Source organism: Mirounga angustirostris, unplaced genomic scaffold (assembly GCF_029215605.1).
Source record: "Mirounga angustirostris isolate CCGP_5_RB_7025 unplaced genomic scaffold, mMirAng1.0.hap1 SCAF_5, whole genome shotgun sequence".
NCBI classification, from domain to species: Eukaryota; Metazoa; Chordata; class Mammalia; order Carnivora; family Phocidae; genus Mirounga; species Mirounga angustirostris.
In genome coordinates, this window is record NW_026991713.1 from 18,407,574 (window position 1) to 18,430,471 (window position 22,898).

Genomic DNA, 22,898 nt, shown 5'->3' on the forward strand with positions numbered 1-22,898 from the left:
CTTGGATCCGTTTGCTTTGCCCACTCTCTAATTCCACTTTATTTTCCAAATTTTTCCCTGGTTTAGAATCTGTGGCCCTATTTTCGTCACCAATTCTTCTGTTTCCCTCCCTTGAGCCGTTTTGAACAGCTTTCCTTGACATGAAAAGTATTATGAGGGTCTGTAAAAATGATTTTTTGGAGAGGGTGCTTTTAAACAACAGGAAGAGAATAGATAGCTTTTTATTTTCTTAAGGCAATGCCAGGGAAGCAGGCAAGGGGAATGTCCGGGGCTTCTCTCTCTCTCTCTTTCTCTCAGCACATTGCAAATGTTGATTTCTCACACATCCAGTTATCAGCAGAGATTTTCTGAAAGTCGCGGCAGGGCGGGTGAACTCCGCACACTTCAGGGCCCCCCCTCCCTTGTCTGCCTTCCAGGTCCCGCTGCGAGGCCTTCCACCGCCATCGGCCTCTGCAGGAACAGCCAGACCCCTTTGGCCTCGTCGGAGGTCCCCCGGAGCTCCTCGGAGCCAGAGCGGGAGGACAGGAAGGCAGCCCCAGTAGGCGCTCAGGCGGACCCCCATCGCCAAAGCCGGCCCCGGGGCGCGCCCCTAAGTCCGGCTGGAGGAGGCGCAGTTGCCATGGCACCGGAGATGCTCCCCAAGCATCCTCATCCCCCGGGGAAAAGGGGGCCCAGGGTGGACGCCTCCCTCCACGGCAATCTGGCAGGAGCGTCCCTTCCTCTGCTCGCCGGTGCTCCCAGCCATCATCTCCCCTCAAAGAGGTTAATCAAGGTTTGCTCTTCTCCCCCCGCCCGCCCACGCCAGCGTTTCCATACGGTTTGTTCACAGGCCCCTCCTAGGCCGGGGGTGAATGCTCACTTACATTGACCGCTGCGAGGGAATTGTCTGCGGGTGCTGCCCATCTTCAAATCAATGCCTGCCCAGGACAACAGAAAAGGCCTCAGATGTACTGGTTTCCACAGAACCATTGTTAGGCTTTTGTGAAGCAGTTTTGAACCTAATAAATAATGTCAAAAGTCTCTATCGCAGCCAAAAATGTTCCTTTTGAAGCATTTCTAATAGTATTTTTGTTCTGCGGTGTCTCCGAGTGTCACAAAGAATTTGTGTCTCACAATGGGGATGGGGTACATCGCGTGCCACTTCGCAATGTGCCTGTGGGGATCGGACCCCTTTTTGTTTTGCTCTCCCAGGTAAACGGTTTCATTTGCCAACTTGAGCTTTGGTTTAAGGATGTTTTCTAAGGGCCTTTTGAATCTCTAAACAGAGGTTTGGGAAACATAATTGAATGTCTGTAATTTAATAGTTAACATGAAATTTGATTACTCCTGATGTGCCTAGGGGAATTCTTCAGACTATATTAGGGTTTTTATGTCAGAAACCTGAAGCTGGATCCTCCTTTGAGGTCCTGAGACACTTGGAACTCATTTTAATGCAAAAGAGATACTGAGTTTTCTTATTTTGGAATAACAAAACAAAACAAAACAAAACACTGGAGAACCTTAGGTAACATTCTATCAAATTGGTCAATTAGGCAATATTTTTTACTTCAGTTAATGTAGGTTCAACAGCAGCTTTTTACCATGATTTAATGCAGAGACTAATTTTAACAAATGATCTTATGTGTTTTTAGTGTAGTATTCTTTTTTTCAGCTTTGAAAGAGAAACACAACCAACGAAACCAATACATCCATGTGTAATTTTTCATTCAAGTTCCTTGCAATTTTTTTCCCAGGCTTGGATCCAGAAAGTCCGATAAAGGGTGTTTATAAATCCTACTGCATTTTCCCCCATTCAGGTCAAATTAATATATACAGCATGCCCATATTGAAGACTTACCAGCAAGTCTACAAGTCCAAATTTAAGTCTCAAAGTTTTAATAGGAATGAAATGTTTTAACTAGTAACTGCTTAACATTTAGAAGTCTGTTTAGTCCTTTGAGGATGATTTGATTTCTTAGCATTCCCTAGGGGGTAATGCACTTTAAAGAATAACAACAACAAAAGATCCCCAAGCTTTAGAGCATTCCTTCCTTCAGACTATGATTTTATAATAAATATGTTTTTATTATTTATTTATTAACATGATTTTATTGTAAGAGAACAAACAGGTTATCAGGGGTGGTTCTATAGTTCCCTGAGGGGATGGTGGCATCTGAACACTGGTGTGCACATGACAATCCTAAGTTCAACTTCATGCCATTTGGTTGGAGAGAAATGTGTGGGTAAACTCATGGCTTTATGTGAAATTTTGATGCCGGGGTATTTTAATTTGCTATAATTATGAGTTAGCACGACTGATATTTTTTCAGTTACCGAACCTATTGCTTTGCTTGAAGTGATTCTAAAACAACTAACCAGAAATCTGTAGTGGTCAATTGCAGGAGGGGGAAATGTTCTTAATATAGGAAATAGATTCTCTCATCTGTAGAAGTGCAAAATCCTGAATTTACTAAAAGTACAATAGAGAAGAAGTAATTCTATTCATAATTGAGAAAGGGGATGCAAGCAAAAGATGTGAAATATGTGGCATACCATATTTTATCTTTTTTTTTTTTTAAAGATTTTATTTATTTATTTGACAGAGAGAAACACAGTGAGAGCAGGAACACAAGCAGGGGGAATGGGAGAGGGAGAAGCAGGCTTCCTGCCGAGCAGGGAGCCCGATGTGGGACTCGATCCCAGGACCCTGGAATCATGACCTGAGCCGAAGGCAGACGCTTAATGACTGAGCCACCCAGGCACCCCATATTTTATCTTTTTTAAAAATTTATTTTTTAGAGAGAAAGTGTGTGGCGGGGGGTGGGGTGGGCAGGGTCAGAGGAAGAGAGAATCTTAAGCAGGCTCCAGCACAGCATGGAGCGCATCCTGGACCCTGAGATCATGACATGTGCCAAAATCAAGAGTCAGATGCTTAACCCACACAGGCACCCCGATATACCGTATTTTAAAGCAGGTTCCCAAAGTGTGTTCCTTGGAACATTGGAATTAAAAGACACTTTGTGAGATGGGGAGTCTATAGATAGATATGTCTGAGGGATGTGGTCCGGCAAACTCCCTCTTAGAGAGTCACAGTAACATTAAGAATCCCCAGAAATTACATGATAAAAAATCTGATAAACCCTGTTTAGCTTAGTGTTTTTCAATTTTATTTGATCAGGAAATCTTAACTTACTTATCTTTATCTATAATCTTGATTTATTTATGTGTTTGTGGGTGTGTGTAAAGACACACACCGACACACACATATTTTAAAAAATAGCACCTGTCTGTAGCACTAGTGTCCTATGGAACACATGTGAGAAAACTTCACTCCATCTCTATTCTCAATATACCAGAATTCATGTAAACTGGTAGGGTTCAAAGGAAGGATTACTTTTCAAAGGTAGTGAAGAAAGAATCAGAGCTAAAGAAAGCAACCCTTAATAAATACCTCCAGGACCCCATTCTTCCTTGGAGGAATGTAACTAGCTGTTCTGGTTATTTTTTCTCATTTTGGGTGCACCTGATTGGGAGAAGGTTAGTCAGTCCAGCCATGACCATGTTTTTTTTTTTTTTTTTAAAGATTTTATTTATTTATTTGACAGAGAGAGACACACAGCGAGAGAGGGAACACAAGCAGGGGGAGTGGGAGAGGGAGAAGCAGGCTTCCCACCGAGAAGGGAGCCCGATGCGGGGCTCGATCCCAGGACCCTGGGATCATGACCTGAGCCGAAGGCAGACGCTTAATGACTGAGCCACCCAGGCACCCCGCAGCCATGACCATGTTTTGATAGTGATGGATGAGGAGCATTTCCAATGTGACTGTTAGAGTCCTGACTATGGACATTCAAGTTCTTCTGAATGACGACTACTTTTTTTTTTTATTCTTATGTTAATCCCCATACATTACATCATTAGTTCTAGATGAAGTGTTCCATGATTCATTGTTTGTGCGTAACACCCAGTGCCCCATGCAGAATGTGCCCTCCTCAATACCCATCACCAGGCTAACCCATCCTCCCACCCCCCTCCCCTCTAGAACCCTCAGTTTGTTTTTCAGAATCCATCGTCTCTCATGGTTCGTCTACCCCTCCGATTTCCCCCGCTTCATTCTTCCCCTCCTGCTACCTTCTTCTTCTTCTTTTTTTTTTTTCTTAACATATATTGCATTATTTGTTTCAGAGGTACAGATCTGAGATTCAACAGTCTTGCACAATTCACAGGGCTTACCAGAGCACATACCCTCCCCAGTGTCTATCACCCAGTCACCCCATCCCTCCCACTCCACCCCCCACTCCAACAACACTCAGTTTGTTTCCTGCGATTAAGAATTCCTCATATCAGTGAGATCATATGATACATGTCTTTCTCTGTTTGACTTATTTCACTCAACATAATACCCTCCAGTTCCATCCACGTCGTTGCAAATGACAAGATCTCATTCCTTTTGATGGCTGCATAATATTCCATTGTATATATATACCACATCTTCTTTACCCATTCATCTGTTGATGGACATCTTGGCTCTTTCCACAGTTTGGCTACTGTGGACATTACTGCTATAAACATCGGGGTGCACGTACCCCTTCGGATCCGTACTTTTGTATCTTTGGGGTAAATACCCAGTAGTGCAATTGCTGGATCATATGGTAGCTCTATTTTCAACCTTTTGAGGAACCTCCATACAGTTTTCCAGAGTGGCTGCACCAGCTTGCATTCCCACCAACAGTGTAGGAGGGTTCCCCTTTCTCCGCATCCCCGCCAACATCTGTCATTTCCTGACTTGTTAATTTTAGCCACTCTGACTGGTGTGAGGTGGTATCTCATTGAGGTTTTGATTTGGATTTCCCTGATGCTGAGCGATATTGAGCACTTTTTCATGTGTCTGTTGGCCATTTGGATGTCTTCTTTGGAAAAATGTCTGTTCATGTCTTCTGCCCATTTCTTGATTGGATTCTTTGTTCTTTGGGTGTTGAGTTTGATGAGTTCTTTATAGATTTTGGATACTAGCCCTTTATCTGATATGTCATTTGCAAATATCTTCTCCCATTCTGTCTGTTGTCTTTTGGTTTTGTTGATTGTTTCCTTTGCTTTGCAAAAGCTTCTTATCTTGATGAAGTCCCAATAGTTCATTTTTGCCCTTGCTTCCCTTGCCTTTGGCGATGTTTCTAGGAAGAAGTTGCTTCGGCTGAGGTCAAAGAGGTTGCTGCCTGTGTTCTCCTTTAGGATGTTGATGGACTCCTGTCTCACATTGAGGTCTTTCAACCATTTGGAGTCTATTTTTGTGTGTGGTGTAAGGAAATGGTCCAGTTTCATTCTTCTGCATGTGGCTATCCAATTTTCCCAACACCATTTGTTGAAGAGACTGTCTTTTGTTCCATTGGACATTCTTTCCTGCTTTGTCAAAGATTAGTTGACCATAGAGTTGAGGGTCCATTTCTGGGCTCTCTATTCTGTTCCATTGATCTATGTGTCTGTTTTTGTGCCAGTACCATGCTGTCTTGATGATGACAGCTTTGTAATAGAGCTGGAAGTCCGGAATTGTGATGCCGCCGGCTTTGCTTTTCTTTTTCAACATTCCTCTGGCTATGCGGGGTCTTTTCTGGTTCCATACAAATTTTAGGATTATTTGTTCCATTTCTTTGAAAAAAGTGGATGGTATTTTGATGGGGATTGCATTGAATGTGTAGATTGCTCTAGGTAGCATTGACATCTTCACCATATTTGTTCTTCCAATCCATGAGCATGGAACGTTTTTCCATTTCTTTGTGTCTTCCTCAATTTCTTTCATGAGTATTTTATAGTTTTCTGAGTACAGATCCTTTGTCTCTTTGGTTAGATTTATTCCTAGGTATCTTATGGTTTTGGGTGCAATTGTAAATGGGATCGACTCCTTAATTTCTCTTTCTTCTGTCTTGTTGTTGGTGTATAAGAATGCCACTGACTTCTGTGCATTGATTTTATATCCTGCCACTTGACTGAATTCCTGTATGAGTTCTAGCAGTTTTGGGGTGGAGTCTTTTGGGTTTTCCACATAAAGTATCATATCATCTGCAATGAGTGAGAGTTTGACTTCTTTGCCAATTTGGATGCCTTTGATTTCTTTTTGTTGTCTGATTGCTGTGGCTAGGACTTCCAATACTATGTTGAATAGCAGTGGTGATAGTGGACATCCCTGCTGTGTTCCTGACCTTAGGGGGAAAGCTCTCAGTTTTTCCCCATTGAGAATGATATTCGCTGTAGGTTTTTCATAGATGGCTTTTATGATATTGAGGTATGTACCCTCTATGCCTATACTCTGAAGAGTTTTGATCAAGAAAGGATGCTGTACTTTGTCAAAAGCTTTTTCTGCATCTATTGAGAGGATCATATGATTCTTGTTCTTTCTTTTGTTAATGTATTGTATCACATTGATTGATTTGCGGATGTTGAACCAACCTTGCAGCCCAGGGATAAATCCCACTTGGTCATGGTGAATAATCCTTTTAATGTACTGTTGGATCCTATTGGCTAGTATTTTGGTGAGAATTTTTGCATCCATGTTCATCAGGGATATTGGTCTGTAATTCTCCTTTTTGATGGGGTCTTTGTCTGGTTTTGGGATCAAGGTAATGCTGGCCTCATAAAATGAGTTTGGAAGTTTTCCTTCCGTTTCTATTTTTTGGAACAGTTTCAGAAGAATAGGTATTAATTCTTCTTGGAAATGTTTGGTAGAATTCCCCTGGGAAGCCATCTGGCCCTGGGCTTTTGTTTTTTGGGAGATTTTTGATGACTGCTTCAATTTCCTTAGTGGTTATAGGTCTGTTCAGGTTTTCTATTTCATCCTGGTTCAGTTTTGGTAGTTGATACATCTCTAGGAATGCATCCATCTCTTCCAGGTTATCTAATTTGCTGGCATAGAGTTGCTCATAATATGTTCTTATAATTGTTTGTATTTCTTTGGTGTTGGTTGTGATCTCTCCTCTTTCATTCATGATTTTGTTGATTTGGGTCATTTCTCTTCTCTTTTTGATAAGTCTGGCCATGGGTTTATCAATCTTGTTAATTCTTTCAAAGAACCAGCTCCTAGTTTCGTTGATCTGTTCTACTGTTCTTTTAGTTTCTATTTCATTGATTTCTGCTCTGATCGTTATGATTTCTCTTCTCCTGCTGGGTTTAGGCTTTATTTGCTGTTCTTTCTCCAGCTCCTTTAGGTGTAGGGTTAGGTTGTGTATTTGAGGCCTTTCTTGTTTCTTGAGAAAGGCTTGTATTGCTATATACTTTCCTCTTAGGACTGCCTTTGCTGCATCCCAAAGATTTTGAACAGTTGTGTTTTCATTTTCATTGGTTTCCATGTATTTTTTTAATTCTTCTTTAATTTCCTGGTTGACCCATTCATTCTTCAGTAGGATGCTCTTTAGCCTCCATGTATTTGAGTTCTTTCCACTTTCCTTTTGTGATTGAGTTCTAGTTTCAAAGCATTGTGGTCTGAAAATAGGCAGGGAATGATCCCAATCTTTTGGGACCGGTTGAGACCTGATTTATGACCTAGGATGGGATCTATTCTGGAGAATGTTCCATGGGCACTAGAGAAGAATGTGTATTCCGTTGCTTTGGGGTGGAATGTTCTGAATATGTCTGTGAAGTCCATTTGGTCCAGTGTGTCATTTAAAGTCTTTATTTCCTTGTTGAAATTTTGCTTAGATGATCTGTCCATTTCAGTGAGGGGGATGGTAAAGTCCCCCACTATTATTGTACTGTTGTCGATGTGTTTCTTTGCTTTTGTTATTAATTGCCTTATATAATTGGCTGCTCCCATGTTAGGGGCATAGATATTTACAATTGTTAGATCTTCTTGTTGGATAGATCCTTTAAGTAGGATATAGTGTCCTTCCTCATCTCTTATTACAGTCTTTGGTTTAAAATGTAATTTGTCTGATAGAAGGATTGCCACCCCAGCTTTCTTTTGGTGTCCATTAGCATGGTAAATGGTTTTCCACCCCCTCACTTTCAATCTGGGGTGTCTTTGGGTCTAAAATGAGTCTCTTGCAGACAGCATATCGATGGGTCTTGTTTTTTAATCCAGTCTGTTAGCCTGTGTCTTTTGATTGCAGCATTGAGCCCACTTGCATTCAGGGTAACTATTGAAAGATAGGAATTTAGTGCCATTGTATTGCCTGTAAGGTGACTGTTACTGTATATTGTCTGTGATCCTTTCTGGTCTATGTTGCTTTTAGGCTCTCTCTTTGCTTAGAGGACCCCTTTCAAGATTTCCTGTAGGGCTGGTTTTGTGTTTGCAAATTCCTTTAGTTTTTGTTTGTCCTGGAAGCTTTTTATCTCTCCTTCAATTTTCAATGACAGCCTAGCTGGATAGAGTATTCTTGGCTGCATATTTTTCTCATTTAGTGCTCTGAATATATCCTGCCAGTCCTTTCTGGCCTGCCAGGTCTCTGTGGATAGGTCTGTTGCCAATCTAATGTTTCTACCCTTGTAGGTTACATATCTCTTCTCCCGAGCTGCTTTCAGGATTTTCTCTTTGTCTATGAGACTCGTAAGTTTTACTATTAGATGTCGGGGAGTTGACCTATTTTTATTGATTTTGAGAGGGGTTCTCTGTGCTTCCTGGATTTTCATGCCTTTTTCTTTCCCCAAATTAGGGAAGTTCTCTGCTATAATTTGCTCCATTATACCTTCTGGCCCTCTCTCTCTTTCTTCTTCTTCTGGGATCCCAATTATTCTAATGTTGTTTCATCTTATGGTATCGCTTATCTCTCGAATTCTGCCCTCGTGATCCAGTAGTTGTTTATCTCTCTTTTTCTCAGCTTCTTTATTTTCCATCATTTCATCTTCTATATTACTGATTCTCTCTTCTGCCTCATTTATTCTAGCACTTAGCGCCCCCATTTTTGATTGCACCTCATTAATAGCCTTTTTGATTTCTACTTGGTTGGATTTTAGCTCTTTTACTTCTCCAGAAAGGGTTTCTCTAATAACTTCCATATTTTTTTCAAGCCCAGCTAGTATCTTTAAAGTGATGATTCTGAACTCTAGATCTGACATTGTACTAATGTCCATATTGAGTAGGTCCCTGGCAGTCGGTACTACCTCTTGTTCTTTTTGTTGAGGTGATTTTTTCCGTCTTGTCATTTTGTGCAGAGGAGAATAGATTAATGAGAGAACAAAATGCTAGCAGAGTAACAATGTCCCCAGAAAATATACTCTAAACAAATCAGAAAAGACCTGAAGCAGTGGGATAAGAGAGGGAAAGAGAGGAAAAAGAAAAAGAAAAAATAGAAAAAGATAAAGATAAAAACAAAAACAAACAAAACAAAACAATAACAACAACAAGAAAACCAAAATGTGATCAAATATGATCAGGCTGGTATATAGATCAGTGCCACACACTAGATTTGGGGTGTATTTTGGTCTTTTAGAAGAAAGTGCCTCCCAAAATTTTAAAGAAAGAAAAACTTATATATGTACAAAAATAAGGGTTGATATGATGAAGGGATGGAATATGACTGTAAAAATGGAAATTATAAAAAAATTTTATAAAAGGAATTGATAAGAAGTTGTTTGAAAAAAGAAAGAAGAGGATTTAAAAAAAGAAAAAAGAAAAAGAAAAAAACAGGGAGATGATGTGATCAGGCAGGGGAATAGAAAACACCATATACTAGAGATTTAGGGTATATTTTAATGTGTTAGAAGAAACTATCTCAAAATTTTAAAGAGAGAACAACTTATATATATAAGCCAAAAATATGGGTAACTACTATGAAGGGATAGAATATGACTCTAAAAATGAAAAATAAAATTTTTTTTTTAAAAAAAGGGATCGATAAGATGTTGGTTGAAAAAGGGAAAAAGAAAAATGCAAAAAGAAATAAAAAGACAAAAAGACAGTTAAAAAAAAACCTTTAAAAGACTAAAGAATCATGGTAAAAAAGCCGTGAATTCTGTGTGCAGTAGTCCCCTAGCGCTGGAGTTCTGCCGTTCTCATTGATCGGTAAACTTGGCCTTGGCCGGCTGTTCTCGCTGATCTTCTGGGGAGGGGCCTGTTGCCGTGGTTCCCAAATGTCTCTGCCGGAGGCGGAATTGCCCCGCCCTTGCCCCCTCCCGGCTAAGCAATCTGCTCGGGTTTGCTCTCCGGGGCTTTTGTTCCCTGCGAGCTTTCCGTGCAGCTTTGGAGGCCGAGAGTGAAAATGGCGGCCTCCCAATCTCCGCCCCGGAGGAGCCGAGAACTCGGGGCCCCGCTCCTCAGTGAGCCCCCAGAGAAAAGCCGTCAGTCACTCCCATCTCCCCGGTCTCCGGCCGCACTCCGTGCTCACTCGGCCTGTGACCGCGAGTTTCTATCTCTGGCACCCGACCCCGTGTGGAGTCTCCAAACCCAGCAGATCCCTGCGGTGCACTCCCGCGCGGCTCCTCCCGGGGGAAGAAGGTAAGTCTCCCTATATCTGCTGCTTGTTGGGTCCCTGCTGGAGGAGCAGGGGCCCGACTGTGCCGCGGATCACGGTTTATGGCGACCCCGAGCTGGGAGCCCGCGCCTCAGCTCTGTCTCTGCAGCGGGCTTCCCTGCTCTGTTACCTGGGAGCTCTGCCGCACTCAGGCACCCCCGGTCTCTCTGTGACCCCGAGGGTCCCGAGACCACACTGCCCCGGAGGGTTCCACCCCCCGCTTAGCCACCAGAGTGACGTCCCTCAGCGGAGCAGACTCTTAAAAGTTCCGATTTTGTGCCCCGTGGCTCTATCACTTGCCAGAAGTGGCGGACGGAGGCCCCTCCCCCGCCGTCTATCCTCCCGAATATCGCCTCGGATTCACTTCTCCGCATGTCCTACCTTCCAGAAAGTGGTCGCTTTTCTGATGAGAGAGTTGTTGCTCTTCTTTTCTTCGACCTCCTGTCGAGTTTGTAGGTGTTCAGAATGGTTTGATCCCTATCCAGCTGAATTCCTGAGAGGAGACGAAATCCAGGTCTCCTACTCCTCCGCCATCTTGCTCCGCTGACGACTACTTTTGTATTAGAACTTAGACACAAATGCACCAATGTAAATGTAGTTGAATCTTTCCCAATGCCATTATTTCTGAAAACAATGCTGAATTAAACAGCCATAATTGAGGATGAATCAATTTTAGGATATAAATTACATGTATTTATTTATAGTACTGTCACTGAAGAACAGAATAAGGTCCTATGGTATAAAATAATTGTTACTAAGATTCTGAATTAACAGCTTGCTTATATTTCTTCAGGGGTATCTGATTCGACTTATGGTACATTTATTACACATACTGTAAGTGTCTTCTAAGGAAGATAATATGCCACTTCAGCAAAAAAAAAAATGTTTTTCTCAAAGTCTCATTGGAAAATAGATATTGATAATTTTTTAAAACTGATGCATTGGAGAAATTAAGTATTTAACACACTCACTAGTGAATGATGTTTACAAATGAGGAATCCTTTTATAATATATAAAATAATAATTGCAATGACAGATAACATTTGTTGAGTGCATATTATGTATTAGGGACTGTTCTAAGTGTTTAGTAAATATTAATTCATTTAGTCCTCACGATGGCTTTATGATATACTCACTGTTACTATTGTCTATTTCACTGATGGAGGAAGCTTTACCTTTAGCAGGTGTAAGACACATATGTATGTATGTGTATATATAGACACTTATATATACACACATATATAAACTTTAAAAACTTATTTTATGTCAATTTTATTTCATATGTAAAGCTATATTATTATATACTATATTATTAAAGCTGACATATGTGTACGTATATCTATGTGTGTGTATTCCACTTACACAGATAACGTCTATAAATCTATAAATATACCATGCTCTTGGTGCCTAAGTGAGGGAGGTATAGAAACTATTTATATCCCTCTCCTCCTGAACACAAGGTGCAGAGTGGGAGTTGGTAACTGTGGGTTGACGTCATATAATATGTTTAAACTCTTTGAACAGCAAAGTTGGGTCAGAGACTTATCAAATAGTTCTTTTTGTCTGACACTTCACCTCTGTGAACGAAGGTTTAGAAAATAAGGGAAGGGAGGATGGTTTTGCGGTTCATTAAAGATGGCAACACTTTTTTAAGGCAGCGCTGGAGCTCACAGACATCAGACTTGTGGAAGGGATGGGATGTCGCAGAGTGGGGAGTTAAGGAAGAGCAAAGGTGTTGGGGTCCATCTAGATCCAAAGAACCAAGAATGCATGCTGGTAAATGTGACCTGAACTTAGTGTCCCTCCATCATTTGGCTGGAGTTTCTTCACTGTGAAATTGTGATGACATCTTTTGTTCACTGCAAAAGTGAATTTGGGAATTAAGTTTTGTATAAAATCAAAGCATTTTGAAAAGTAAGAGAACATGCAAACGCAAGTCATTCTTTTGTGACTAATATCAACAATTACTGCCATAAACATTATCGTTGGCTATGCAGGGCTAAGTTAAGGACTTATCCAATGGCTGCTCACACTGACAGTAAGTATTCTTTCTGGTGACCGTATGATCCATCATGTCCCTCTCTGAGAAGCTTTTATATGCTATATTCTTTACCTTCATCACAGCGCTGTGGGGTAAGTCATAGTATCCCATTTACTGATGAGGAAATCGAAACAGAGAAACAAAGCAATTTGCCGCAATGATGGTTGCCTCCAGCACAGATGCTTGCAGGCATTCCATATTAAAAAAAAATGTTCATAGCTGAGAAATTAACAAATCATTCCATTTAGAACCTCCAATTTAGAAAAGTTCAGTTGAGAGCACAGAAGGCCAGTCTATCATCACATGCCATCTTTTGGTCCAACTTTCTATAGAAGTCTCAAACTACCCAAATAAGGGGCAGAATAAGGTAACGTTTTTATAAACTACAGATGTGATGTCACACAGGGACCCAGGAAAGAGCTTGTTGTCAGGAGAAGACTTGACATTAAGAAAGATGCTCTAGCGTTCCGAAGGTGGGTGGCATCCCTCCCGCACCGCCCGAGGTCGTTGTGAAATGCAAGCCTCTGCATCAGGACTTCCATATAAGTTTGTCCCTATGTTTGGGCTTTTTCTCCTACTGCTTCCTCCATACTCACCACCCCGTGTTTTCCCCACCCCTATGGGAATCAATCTGATTTTTAAGTCGGTGATATTGGGATCAGTAATTGTAAGGTGTTTATTGGGTGCTTACTGTCCTAGGTAGTCCTTGTGAGAGATTTGAGAAGTGTGACTTAATTCAACTGCATTTATTGGGCATTTCCCAGGTGCCAGGCATTGGCCTTCGTGTTTGGGATAATTGACTGAAAAGGACACAATCCTTTTCCTTGACAAGCTCCACCTGGTCTAAGACTCAGGTCTTTCATTCATTCATTCTATCAAATTTATTGAATACCCATGATATTCTTTATAACGTAGTGGTGAAGAGCCATTTTGGTCAAGTAAAACCTAAAGAGTGAGACATGAAATAATGACATGATGGTGTTAAGGTCTATAGTCCTTTAATCATCATTCAGAAATCCAGAATCTCAGAAGATTGAAAATTCTTTTATAACTCATTTGGCATCGGCTATGACCCGAACTGGAGTAAGGCAATTTATAGCTTTGTCTCACTTAATGTGAATAGTCATGTATTTTGATAAAGATGCATTAATACATTTGATTATGGGGTGTTACTCTGGACCCTAATGGATAGTGTTACATGAAATAATTTATGCACCATTGCATAATACATAGTGTATGCACTATCATATACAAAAACATTTAAATTCCCAAACTCAACTTGGAGGGTTTTGGAAAAAGGATTTTGAAGTTGTCTAATGGATAAATACAGTGGAGGCTTACAGAAGGGAGAAGTCAATCCAAGTTGGAACTGTCACAGAAGTCTTCCTGTGGCAGGATTTGAACTTGATTTTGAAGAGTGGACGATGTGAAAGAACAAAGTAGTGAATGCAGTGGGAAGTAACAACAAGGAACAGATCCACTTCTATGGGGCCTGAAGCTTATACATTTCGAGGGGGCCTTTTTAAGGAAAAGAATACAAAATTATGGATATTGTTAAAAGGACTGGGAAAGACCTTTGCAGATGAAAGGCCCTGAAGCTTAAGTTTTATTTGTTTTTTAGTAAATCCATCTTTGAGCAAGGCCAAAAGCACAGATTATTTATTTTACAAAGTGAAATATCCCTGTAGATCTATGAATAAATATATGTGTTGGTATGTGAGGGAGAAAAAACTTGAGTTCTTGTAGGAGAAAGGAGTGAATTTGACTGTTTTCATCTTTTTGAATTGTTGGAGATTTTGAAAATTGATAACCACAACAAACTGTCTTTAAAAAAAAAAAAATCTAGGCATAATATATATGGCCTTTGAAAAGTGGTCCAAAGAGCTTTTTTTTTTTTTAAGAATGAATCCAATTATGAGTGTATTTCAGAATGAATGGCCTTTCTCAGTTTTCTCATGTTTGATTCCGTAGCTAGTCAACTTCTAAAGTGATGAGAAGATTTGACAATCAGAAATAATTTAATATACTTATGTGGCAAACTCTTTAAAGGAGAGAAAAGGCCATATTTCGTTTGAAAATTTCTTTGAAATAGACTATTTAGTCATAGATTGTCTTTAGATTTCAGGGGCTACACTTGAATTTAAAAAAATCTTTAGAGATGAATAATTTAAGATTAAAATGGAAATTTCAATTAGACTACCTAACAATACTCTTTTACAAAACTATGCACATTGATTTCTATCTATTCATAAAAGTAATACTGATAGTCAATGTTTTGTGAGTACTTACTATGGGCCAAGTACTGTTCTGATTCCCTTTTAACAGTGTATCTTCACTTTCCTTTCTTTTTTGTATCTTTTGTTTTTTATGAAGATCTGTCATTCTTGCTTGGCTTCTTTTATTTATTTTTAATAGCTTTATTAAGACATAATTCACATATCATACAGGTCCTCTGTTTACAGTGTACCCTTTGCTGGTTTTTTAGTATTTTCACGGATCTGCGCAACCATCTTCACAACTAGTTTTGCACTTTCATCAGCTCATGTAGAAACTCTATACCCTTAGCTATTATTCTCCCCCCTCCTGGCTCTAAATGATCACTAATCTCCTTTCTGCCCCTATACATTTCCCTATTCTGAGAATTCAATATGAATGGGATTATATAATATGTGGCATTTTGTGGCTGGCTTTTTCCATTTCACAAAATTTGTCAAGATCCATCCATGTGGTAGCGTGTTGCTATTCATTCCTGTTTGTGGCCAAACAATATTCCATCATGTGCCTAGACCACATTTTGTTTATGCGTTCATTAGTTGATGGACATTGAGGTTGTTCCCACTTTTTGGTTATCGTGAATAATGCCGCTATAAACACTTACGTGCAGGGGGAGACGAACCATGAGAGACTATGGACTCTGAGAAAGAAACTGAGGGTTCTAGAGGGGAGGGGGTGGGGGATGGGTTAGCCTGGTGATGGGTATTAAAGAGGGCACGTACTGCATGGAGCACTGGGTGTTATACACAAACAATGAATCATGGAACACTACATCAAAAACGAATGATGTAATGTATGGTGATTAACATAACATAATAAAAAAAACAAAAAACAAAAAACAAAACACTTATGTGCAAGTTTTTGAGTAGGCATATATTTTCATTCCTCCAGGAGGCAGTGTCTGTATCAATCTTCTCCGTACTCCCTTGGCCTGTTGTTCTTATCCCCTTTCCCACAGGTGGAAACAGAGTTGGGAGGTTAGGGCACTTGTCCAAAGTCACTTGACCTGTGCAAGAAGGAGTGAGGCCATAAACCTCGTGCTTCTCTCTAGACCAGCTCCTCTCAGAAGGGTATCCAGGCTCTCCTTTTAAGGACATTTAAAAAACTGTACAAAATTAATAACTGCCATTTAAATATACCCACCCCCAGCCACTTACCTGTCACCTGACTAAATGCTACACCTATTTCCTAAAGTGCATCCAGAAAATACCATTCTTACAAACGTTATAGCCTGCAGAGAATTAGCACCCCTTGCACATTCTACATCATTTTTTTAAAAAAATCACATTTTTCTCACTTTGCCCCAAATTACTTATGTTTCTAATAGTCAGTGTGGGTAGAGGTTCGGAATGGCAAAGGCCATCCAGAAACGGTCTATTAACGAGTCCCCTCCCCGCCCTCCCCGAATTTTTCTTTGGGGTGAAATCAGTATTGCATGTTAGTTCCTTCCTTCCCACACCTCCTCTAGGTTAAAGTTGAATTCTTTGAGATCCCGATTTTTTTTGTGCGTGACTTTAACAATATTCTCTTCACATGTCCTTGCATAAGCCCAACAATTGCTTGTTGACCCATTTTAACCTCTTTTGAGCGTCATCTTCAAAGTGTAACTGTCCTTGACAATGAAAGAGACCTTCCTATTGTCTGGTCCTTCCAGGCAATCTTTAGCACGGAGCTAAATGGCTTTCAGATGGAGGAGTTGGCCAGAGGAAGGAGACAAAGTAAGCTGTTGTTCCTGAGTAACTTTGCTAAAGTTTCCCTTTTCTCTCTTAGAATGGTGCCTTTCTATAGAAGATGACAGACGTTTTGACAGGTGCAATATGCTTTGAACTGTTGTGTCCGATAATTCTTTTGTCTTGGGTTTTCCCAGTAGAGTGGTACATCTTAGGATGCTGATATGCGTATTGTTTGCTTTTCATTTAGTGTGGTGAAGCCTTCCTTCTCACTTTCCCTCCTCTTCACTCTTGAGGCCCTTTGCACGCATGTCACTAACCCAGATGGGAAGGCAGGCACTGGTGCAGGAACCTCTCCCCGAACCTCCCCCCACCGCCCTTTTTTTCTCAAAATGGAAATCACTTCTAGCATAGTTTTCTCATTATTGTTTAAAAAGAAAGAAAGAAAAGAAAAAGAAATTACTTAGAGAAGGACAAAACACAGTGGCACATCAGAAGCCATGGCCGACAGAGCTAAAACCCTAATAATAATAATACCTAACACACACTGAGACCCTCCATGTGTCAGATATTATGCTAAGACCTTGACATGCCTTGTCTATTGTGGAAAAAGTGGAAATTATCTATGACCTAATAACCCAGTGACACCCATTGTTTACACTTTGGAGTATATCCTTTCATACATTTTTCTTAGCATATTACATTTTGCACTTTTTTGGGAAAAATGAGCCCACATTGAACACACTGTTCTTTATGCTGATTTTTTCCCCTATCACAATGAATGTGGATATTTTTGCCAAATCAACAAATAGTTTATATCATACCAGTTTAAATACCTACATAGAATTTTGTTGTACCATCATAATTTAATTAACCAATTTATTATGCGAGCACATTTTCGGGACTTCCAAATTTCACTATTGCAAATATTTTTTTTGTGATAAATATGATGCATATATCTTACATATCCTTATATGTACTTTTCTGATTATTTTTATAATATAAAGTCCTAAAAGTGGGATCACTGGTCAAAATGTGTGCAAGATTTAGCTTTTGATTATCTTTTGCCCCTGTTCAGAAAGATTGTTAAGTATTTCATCTGACATGCTCTCTGACTTCCAGAATTTAAAAAAGAGGTGATGTCACAAAAGAGTTAGCCTAAACAAAAATAGACACCAGAGATCCTAAATCAAATCATTTTGCCTCTTCACCTTTTGTCATGGTGAATTAGATCTACATAGATTTTTCTGCTTTGGTTTAACAGGGGAAAGTTTTTATTTGACAAAATAGAGGACTTCTCTTACTTTAGGAGCTAAAACTGGGAACTTCCACATATATAATGAAATAGCACTAATTGTCCCATATCTAAACTGTTATGGAAACAGAAACTTAACATTGTCCAATTTGTTTCTCTGGATGTCCTTTTGTGTATTTCCATTAATTGAGGTCATTGCCTAGCACCTTGTCCCAAGTATGACTAAAAAGAACAGGCTGAACCAAGGTAGGAGGGAATCATCTATAAAATAAAATAAAATAAAATAAAATAAAATAAAATAAAATAAAATAAAATAAAATAAAATAAAATAAAATAAAAATTACCCTGTTCCTTGTAATAAGTAATTTTACTTTTTGTTTGAATTCATATTTTTCATTTTATTTTTTCCACATTTTTCGTATTAAGAAAATTTTAGAATTGGAGGAAGAATGAACCAACAGAGAATTTGGATTTGAGGTATTGCTAACATTAGAAATAGAGAGATGTTGAGATGTTTATGTATCTACTTTCAGAACCATTTAAAGATACTTACAAATAAAGCGCTTCCCTACAAGCCAGTTTCAAACAGAAGTCAATGAAAAGCAAGATCGGTCACAAGTCTGACATAATGGCATCTGTTTTAGAAAATGCCTGAAAAATCAAAATACTGTGCTCTGTGGAAGATGATGAGGTATGGCATCTGTGGTTTGGATTGAAAAAAAAAAACCAACTAGATTAAATGTAAATGTTTATTGACAATAATGAGAAAAAGTACTTACAATTTTCAAATAAGGACACTTAAATAGTGTGCTATATGTAATTTTTATTTCCAATTTGTTTTTCTTTTAAACTGTATGGCCAACTTACCCTTCTTACTTGGTGACTCCCCAGGCCCCACTCTTTGGCCCCCACCTCTAGCTTTCTACTTTGTCTTACCCTGTGACTCGCTACAATCGGAACCGAACGGGGGATATGAGAAATCGGTGTAGGCTGTGAATTCTGCTAAGCGGGAAGAGTTACAAAGTCACTTCTGCTTTAGTTGAAGCAGAAGGACACTGGCAGTTTGGCAGGCCATGGGTCATGTGATCCGCTGACCTCTCTCTGGGCTCCGTGACTCTGCCTAGTAACAATTGATTAATGGTGTATGGTAACTCTGGAGAGCAGGTCTCATCCGTTCCCCTGAGTTGAAGACTTCCTCATTATCTTAGGCCTTTCACTGCTGCCCTTAGGAAATTTTACTCACAAATTAGGTTGAACAAAGTCTCCTCAAAGAAAATTATTTTCGGTGTTTGGTCATCAGGGAGCAGAAGGCTTGATGGTCATTTACTGCATTGACAAAGGGTATGGGAGGCAAGTGGCCATTATAGGGCCCGGACACCATTTGGGCCTCCTCCCTCTGTGCTCTGGGGCTGGGTTTTCAGAAGAGGCAATGTAATGAAAACTATCACTTGAGTGACAAGTTGGCCTCAAACTTTTTTGGGGTGGAGACAGAATATCTGATTTTCGTGCTGGTGTAGAGGTTATGTACACATTTATTTATTGAGCTTTAGTATCCAATAGCCATCTGGATTTGTGACAGGCACAGCTAATTGTCTACCCACTACTCATTCTCTGCTTCTTAGTAACCGAACCCTGGTTTTATTTAAGGCAACAATATGCTAGGTTAAAAAATACTCTCATCTCCATACTTCCTGGTAGCTAGAGTCATGGCGTTAACCTATTCTGGTCAACAGAGTTGTTGACCAGAGTTATAAGCATTTATAAGTTATAAGTTATAAGCAGAATTCTACTGAAAAAGCTACCATTTTCCTGATACAAGGAACACAGCTGGTCTGTCCTTTGTCCCTTACTTTTCTCCTTCCTGCTTTATGACAAATGCAATACCCGGAGAGGGAGCAGCCATCTCCTGACCCTCAGGACAACAGCCACAGGCTAAGGATGGTACGGCCGGGAGCTAGAAGGCAACTGAGCTGAGGGATGAGCCCTGAATTCTCTACCCTTGGATTTCGTCTTATGTAAGAAAGATTAAACTCATTTGATTAAGGCACTGAAGTCTGGTGTCTATCATATACAACTGAATATGTTCAAATTCTGGCCTATCATTTTCCACTTGGGCGATGCTCTCTGGACCTCAGTTTCCTTCATCTACCAGGTGGGGTGGGCAATGGCTGTCCTTACCTCAGAGGGTCATTGTCGTGAGGATTCAGTGCAGCAGACAACACATGCCAAAGTCTTAGCATCTGACATGTGGAAGGTGTTGATTATGTATTAGCGATTATTATTATTACTAAGGATTTAGTGCTGGTTGCCATTGTCTCTGATGTGCCACTGTGTTTTGTCTCTCTCTGGTATTCAAGTTTATCTCATCTTTTTAGAATCCAAAAGATGACCAGATATTTACATTATTTATGCTGAGCTAGCATTTGACACATCATTTACTTCTCATCTATCCCGTATGTACCCAGTCCATGGACAAATTGCTGAATCACAAAACAAAGTCAAATATAAACTATTAGATATAATTGGATTATGATTTTTTAAATCTAAAATCTATTAACATACAACATTTTATTAGTTTCAGAGGTAGAGTTTAGTGATTCTTCAGTTGCATGTAACACCCAATGCTCATTACATCACTTGCCCTCCTTAATGCCCATCACCCAGCTACGCCATCCCCCCAACTACCTCCCCTCCAGCAACCCTCAGTTTGTTTCCTACAGGTAAGAGTCTCTTATGGTTTGCCTCCCTCTCTGTTTTCAACCTATTTTGTTGTTCCTTCCCTTCCCCTATGTTCTTCTGTTTTGTTTCTTAAATTCCACATATGAGTGAAATCATATATTTGTCTTTCTCTGACTGATTTATTTTGCTTAGCATAATACCTCTAGTTCCATCCATGTCATTGCAAATGGCAAGATTTCATTCTTTTTGATGGCTGAGTAATATTCCATTGTATGTATATACCACCTCTCCTTTATCCATTCTCAGTCGATGGACATGACTTGAGTGGCTGTTTCTATTTCCAGAGGGACAAAGAAACTGGTCTTTTTTAAGGGAAAACAAGCCATGATTTAAATCCAGATCACCTATTTGAATACTAAATTAGAGATTTCTCTTTGTTACCAGGAGCAAGGAATCAGAAGTTTGGCTTTTGATTCAGAAGTCTTTTGCAAGCAAGTTATGTTCACTGGGCTTTTGTGCCATTCAACTAATCAAAGAAATTTTGGAATTTTCTGTTGTCAACAATCAGAAAGCTTTTTTTTAGTAACACCTTTTATGCCACGGTAGAGGGATAAAAATATGTCAGCTTGACTGCAATCCATTCCACAAATAATTTGAGTCTATTTTAGGTATTTTTTCTCTCTTACCCTTGAAGTGTATTTTTGTAACTTTTTTTTTTTTAAAGCATAAGCATCAGGAGACCTGATTTCTTTTTTTTTTATTTTTTATTTTTTATTTTTTTTTAAGATTTTATTTATTTATTTGAGAGAGAGAATGAGAAAGAGAGAGCACATGAGAGGGGGGAGGGTCAGAGGGAGAAGCAGACCCCCTGCTGAGCAAGGAGCCCGATATGGGACTCGATCCCGGGACTCCAGGATCATGACCTGAGCCGAAGGCAGTCGCTTAACCAACTGAGCCACCCAGGCGCCCAGGAGACCTGATTTCTAATTTAAATTTTGTATTACCTTGAATAAATTATTTCACTTCTCTGGGCCCTGGTTTCCTCATTTGGATAATGAGAAGAACTTTCAGAGCTGATGGTCTATGATTCTGTGCTTTCTCCAACTTTGCCAACCTCCCTCTCCTGTACCTATCACATCTTAGTTTACCTACTTTCAACACTGTCCTTCCTTTTTGCTATCCCATAGAATACCTTAAATTATTCCAATTCACTCCCATACTCTATGATCCATTCTTTTTTCTCTTTATGTCAGACCTTAGAAAAGAGGGACAAACAGATCTAAAAGCTGAGAGATGTCTCAATTATAAGAAGAAACTACACATGTTTTGCCTCTTTACTGCAAAGTAATAGAAATAATAATACTGATGAGGATGATGGGGCCACTTGGGTGACTCAGTCGGTTAAGTGTCCGACTCTTGGTTTTGGCTCAGGTCGTGATCTCAGGGTGCCAGGATCGAACCCCAAGTTGGGCTCTGCACTCAGTGGGAAGACTGCTTGTCCCTCTGCCCCTACCCCCACTCTCATTCTCTCTCTCAGATAAATAAATAAATCTTTTATTTTGTTTATTTATCTGAGAGAGAGAGAGAATGTGCAGGTGGGAGGGGCAATGGGAGAGAGAGAATCCGATTCCCCACAAAGCAGGGAGCCCAACACAGGGCTTGATCCCAGGACCCTGAGATCATGACCTGAGCCAAAGGCAGACGCTTAATCAGCTGAGCCACCCAGGTGCCCCAAATAAATAAATCTTAAAAAAAATACTGATGATGATGATGATGATAGCTAAAGTGTATTGATTACTTAGTATGTGCTAGCCTGTGCTAAGCATTTTATACATACTTCTGGCCAGTGAAGCATCAAAGAAATCCGTTGGGCTTCTCAAGAAAGACCTACTTATCATTGCTAAAGGAGAGGCACATGAGAAGTCCCAGTTCAGAGCAGCAGCAGCTATTTTTACACAGGGAAGGCAGGTCAAGAGAGTTCCAGAGATGCTGGATAATATCTCTGTTATTGATAAACGGTCAATGGTCAGCCCACTTACAGACTTCTTGTCAACAGAATAACAAACATATACATGATTTGAGCCAGGTTTTCTGCCCCTTGTAAGCACAAGCTTTCCAACTGATAGAAATGATTATGTGCCAGGCAGTGCTAAGCCTTTTATACCTTATTTAATCTCACAGTAATTCTAAGAGGTAGGTACTGTCACTTCCCTAAATTTTGCAGATGAGGAAACAGGTTGAGAGAGCTCATGCACCAGACCCAAATCACAGACTGTTAGTGACTCTGTGGTGATGTCTGCATTCCCCATAAGGCCCTGAGCCACCTGTGGTCTGAGACCATCAGTCACTCCTCGTACCTCTAGGTGGCAGGTGGATCTCCAGAAAGCCAGTGGAATGCTTACTGAATGGATGCTCTATTTTTCATGTCCAGTTCACTCTACCCCCACCCCTTTTTTTCATATTTGTCTCAAGCCAATATAAGGTCATGGTCAAGGGATGATACTTGTGAACAAAATCTTCTGTATCCTTATGTTTCCAAACAGGCACGATGGAATAAAAAATAAAAA

General features: G+C 40.0%; 1 protein-coding gene across 1 annotated transcript; it reads left to right on the forward strand.

Annotated features, from left to right (window-relative positions):
- The first annotated feature begins 307 nt into the window (after positions 1-307).
- On the forward strand, positions 308-868 carry CUNH12orf42 (chromosome unknown C12orf42 homolog). The gene has a single exon (XM_045866140.2). It carries the CDS (start codon positions 308-310, stop codon positions 866-868), a length of 561 nt encoding a protein of 186 aa, XP_045722096.2.
- Positions 869-22,898: the final 22,030 nt, after the last annotated feature.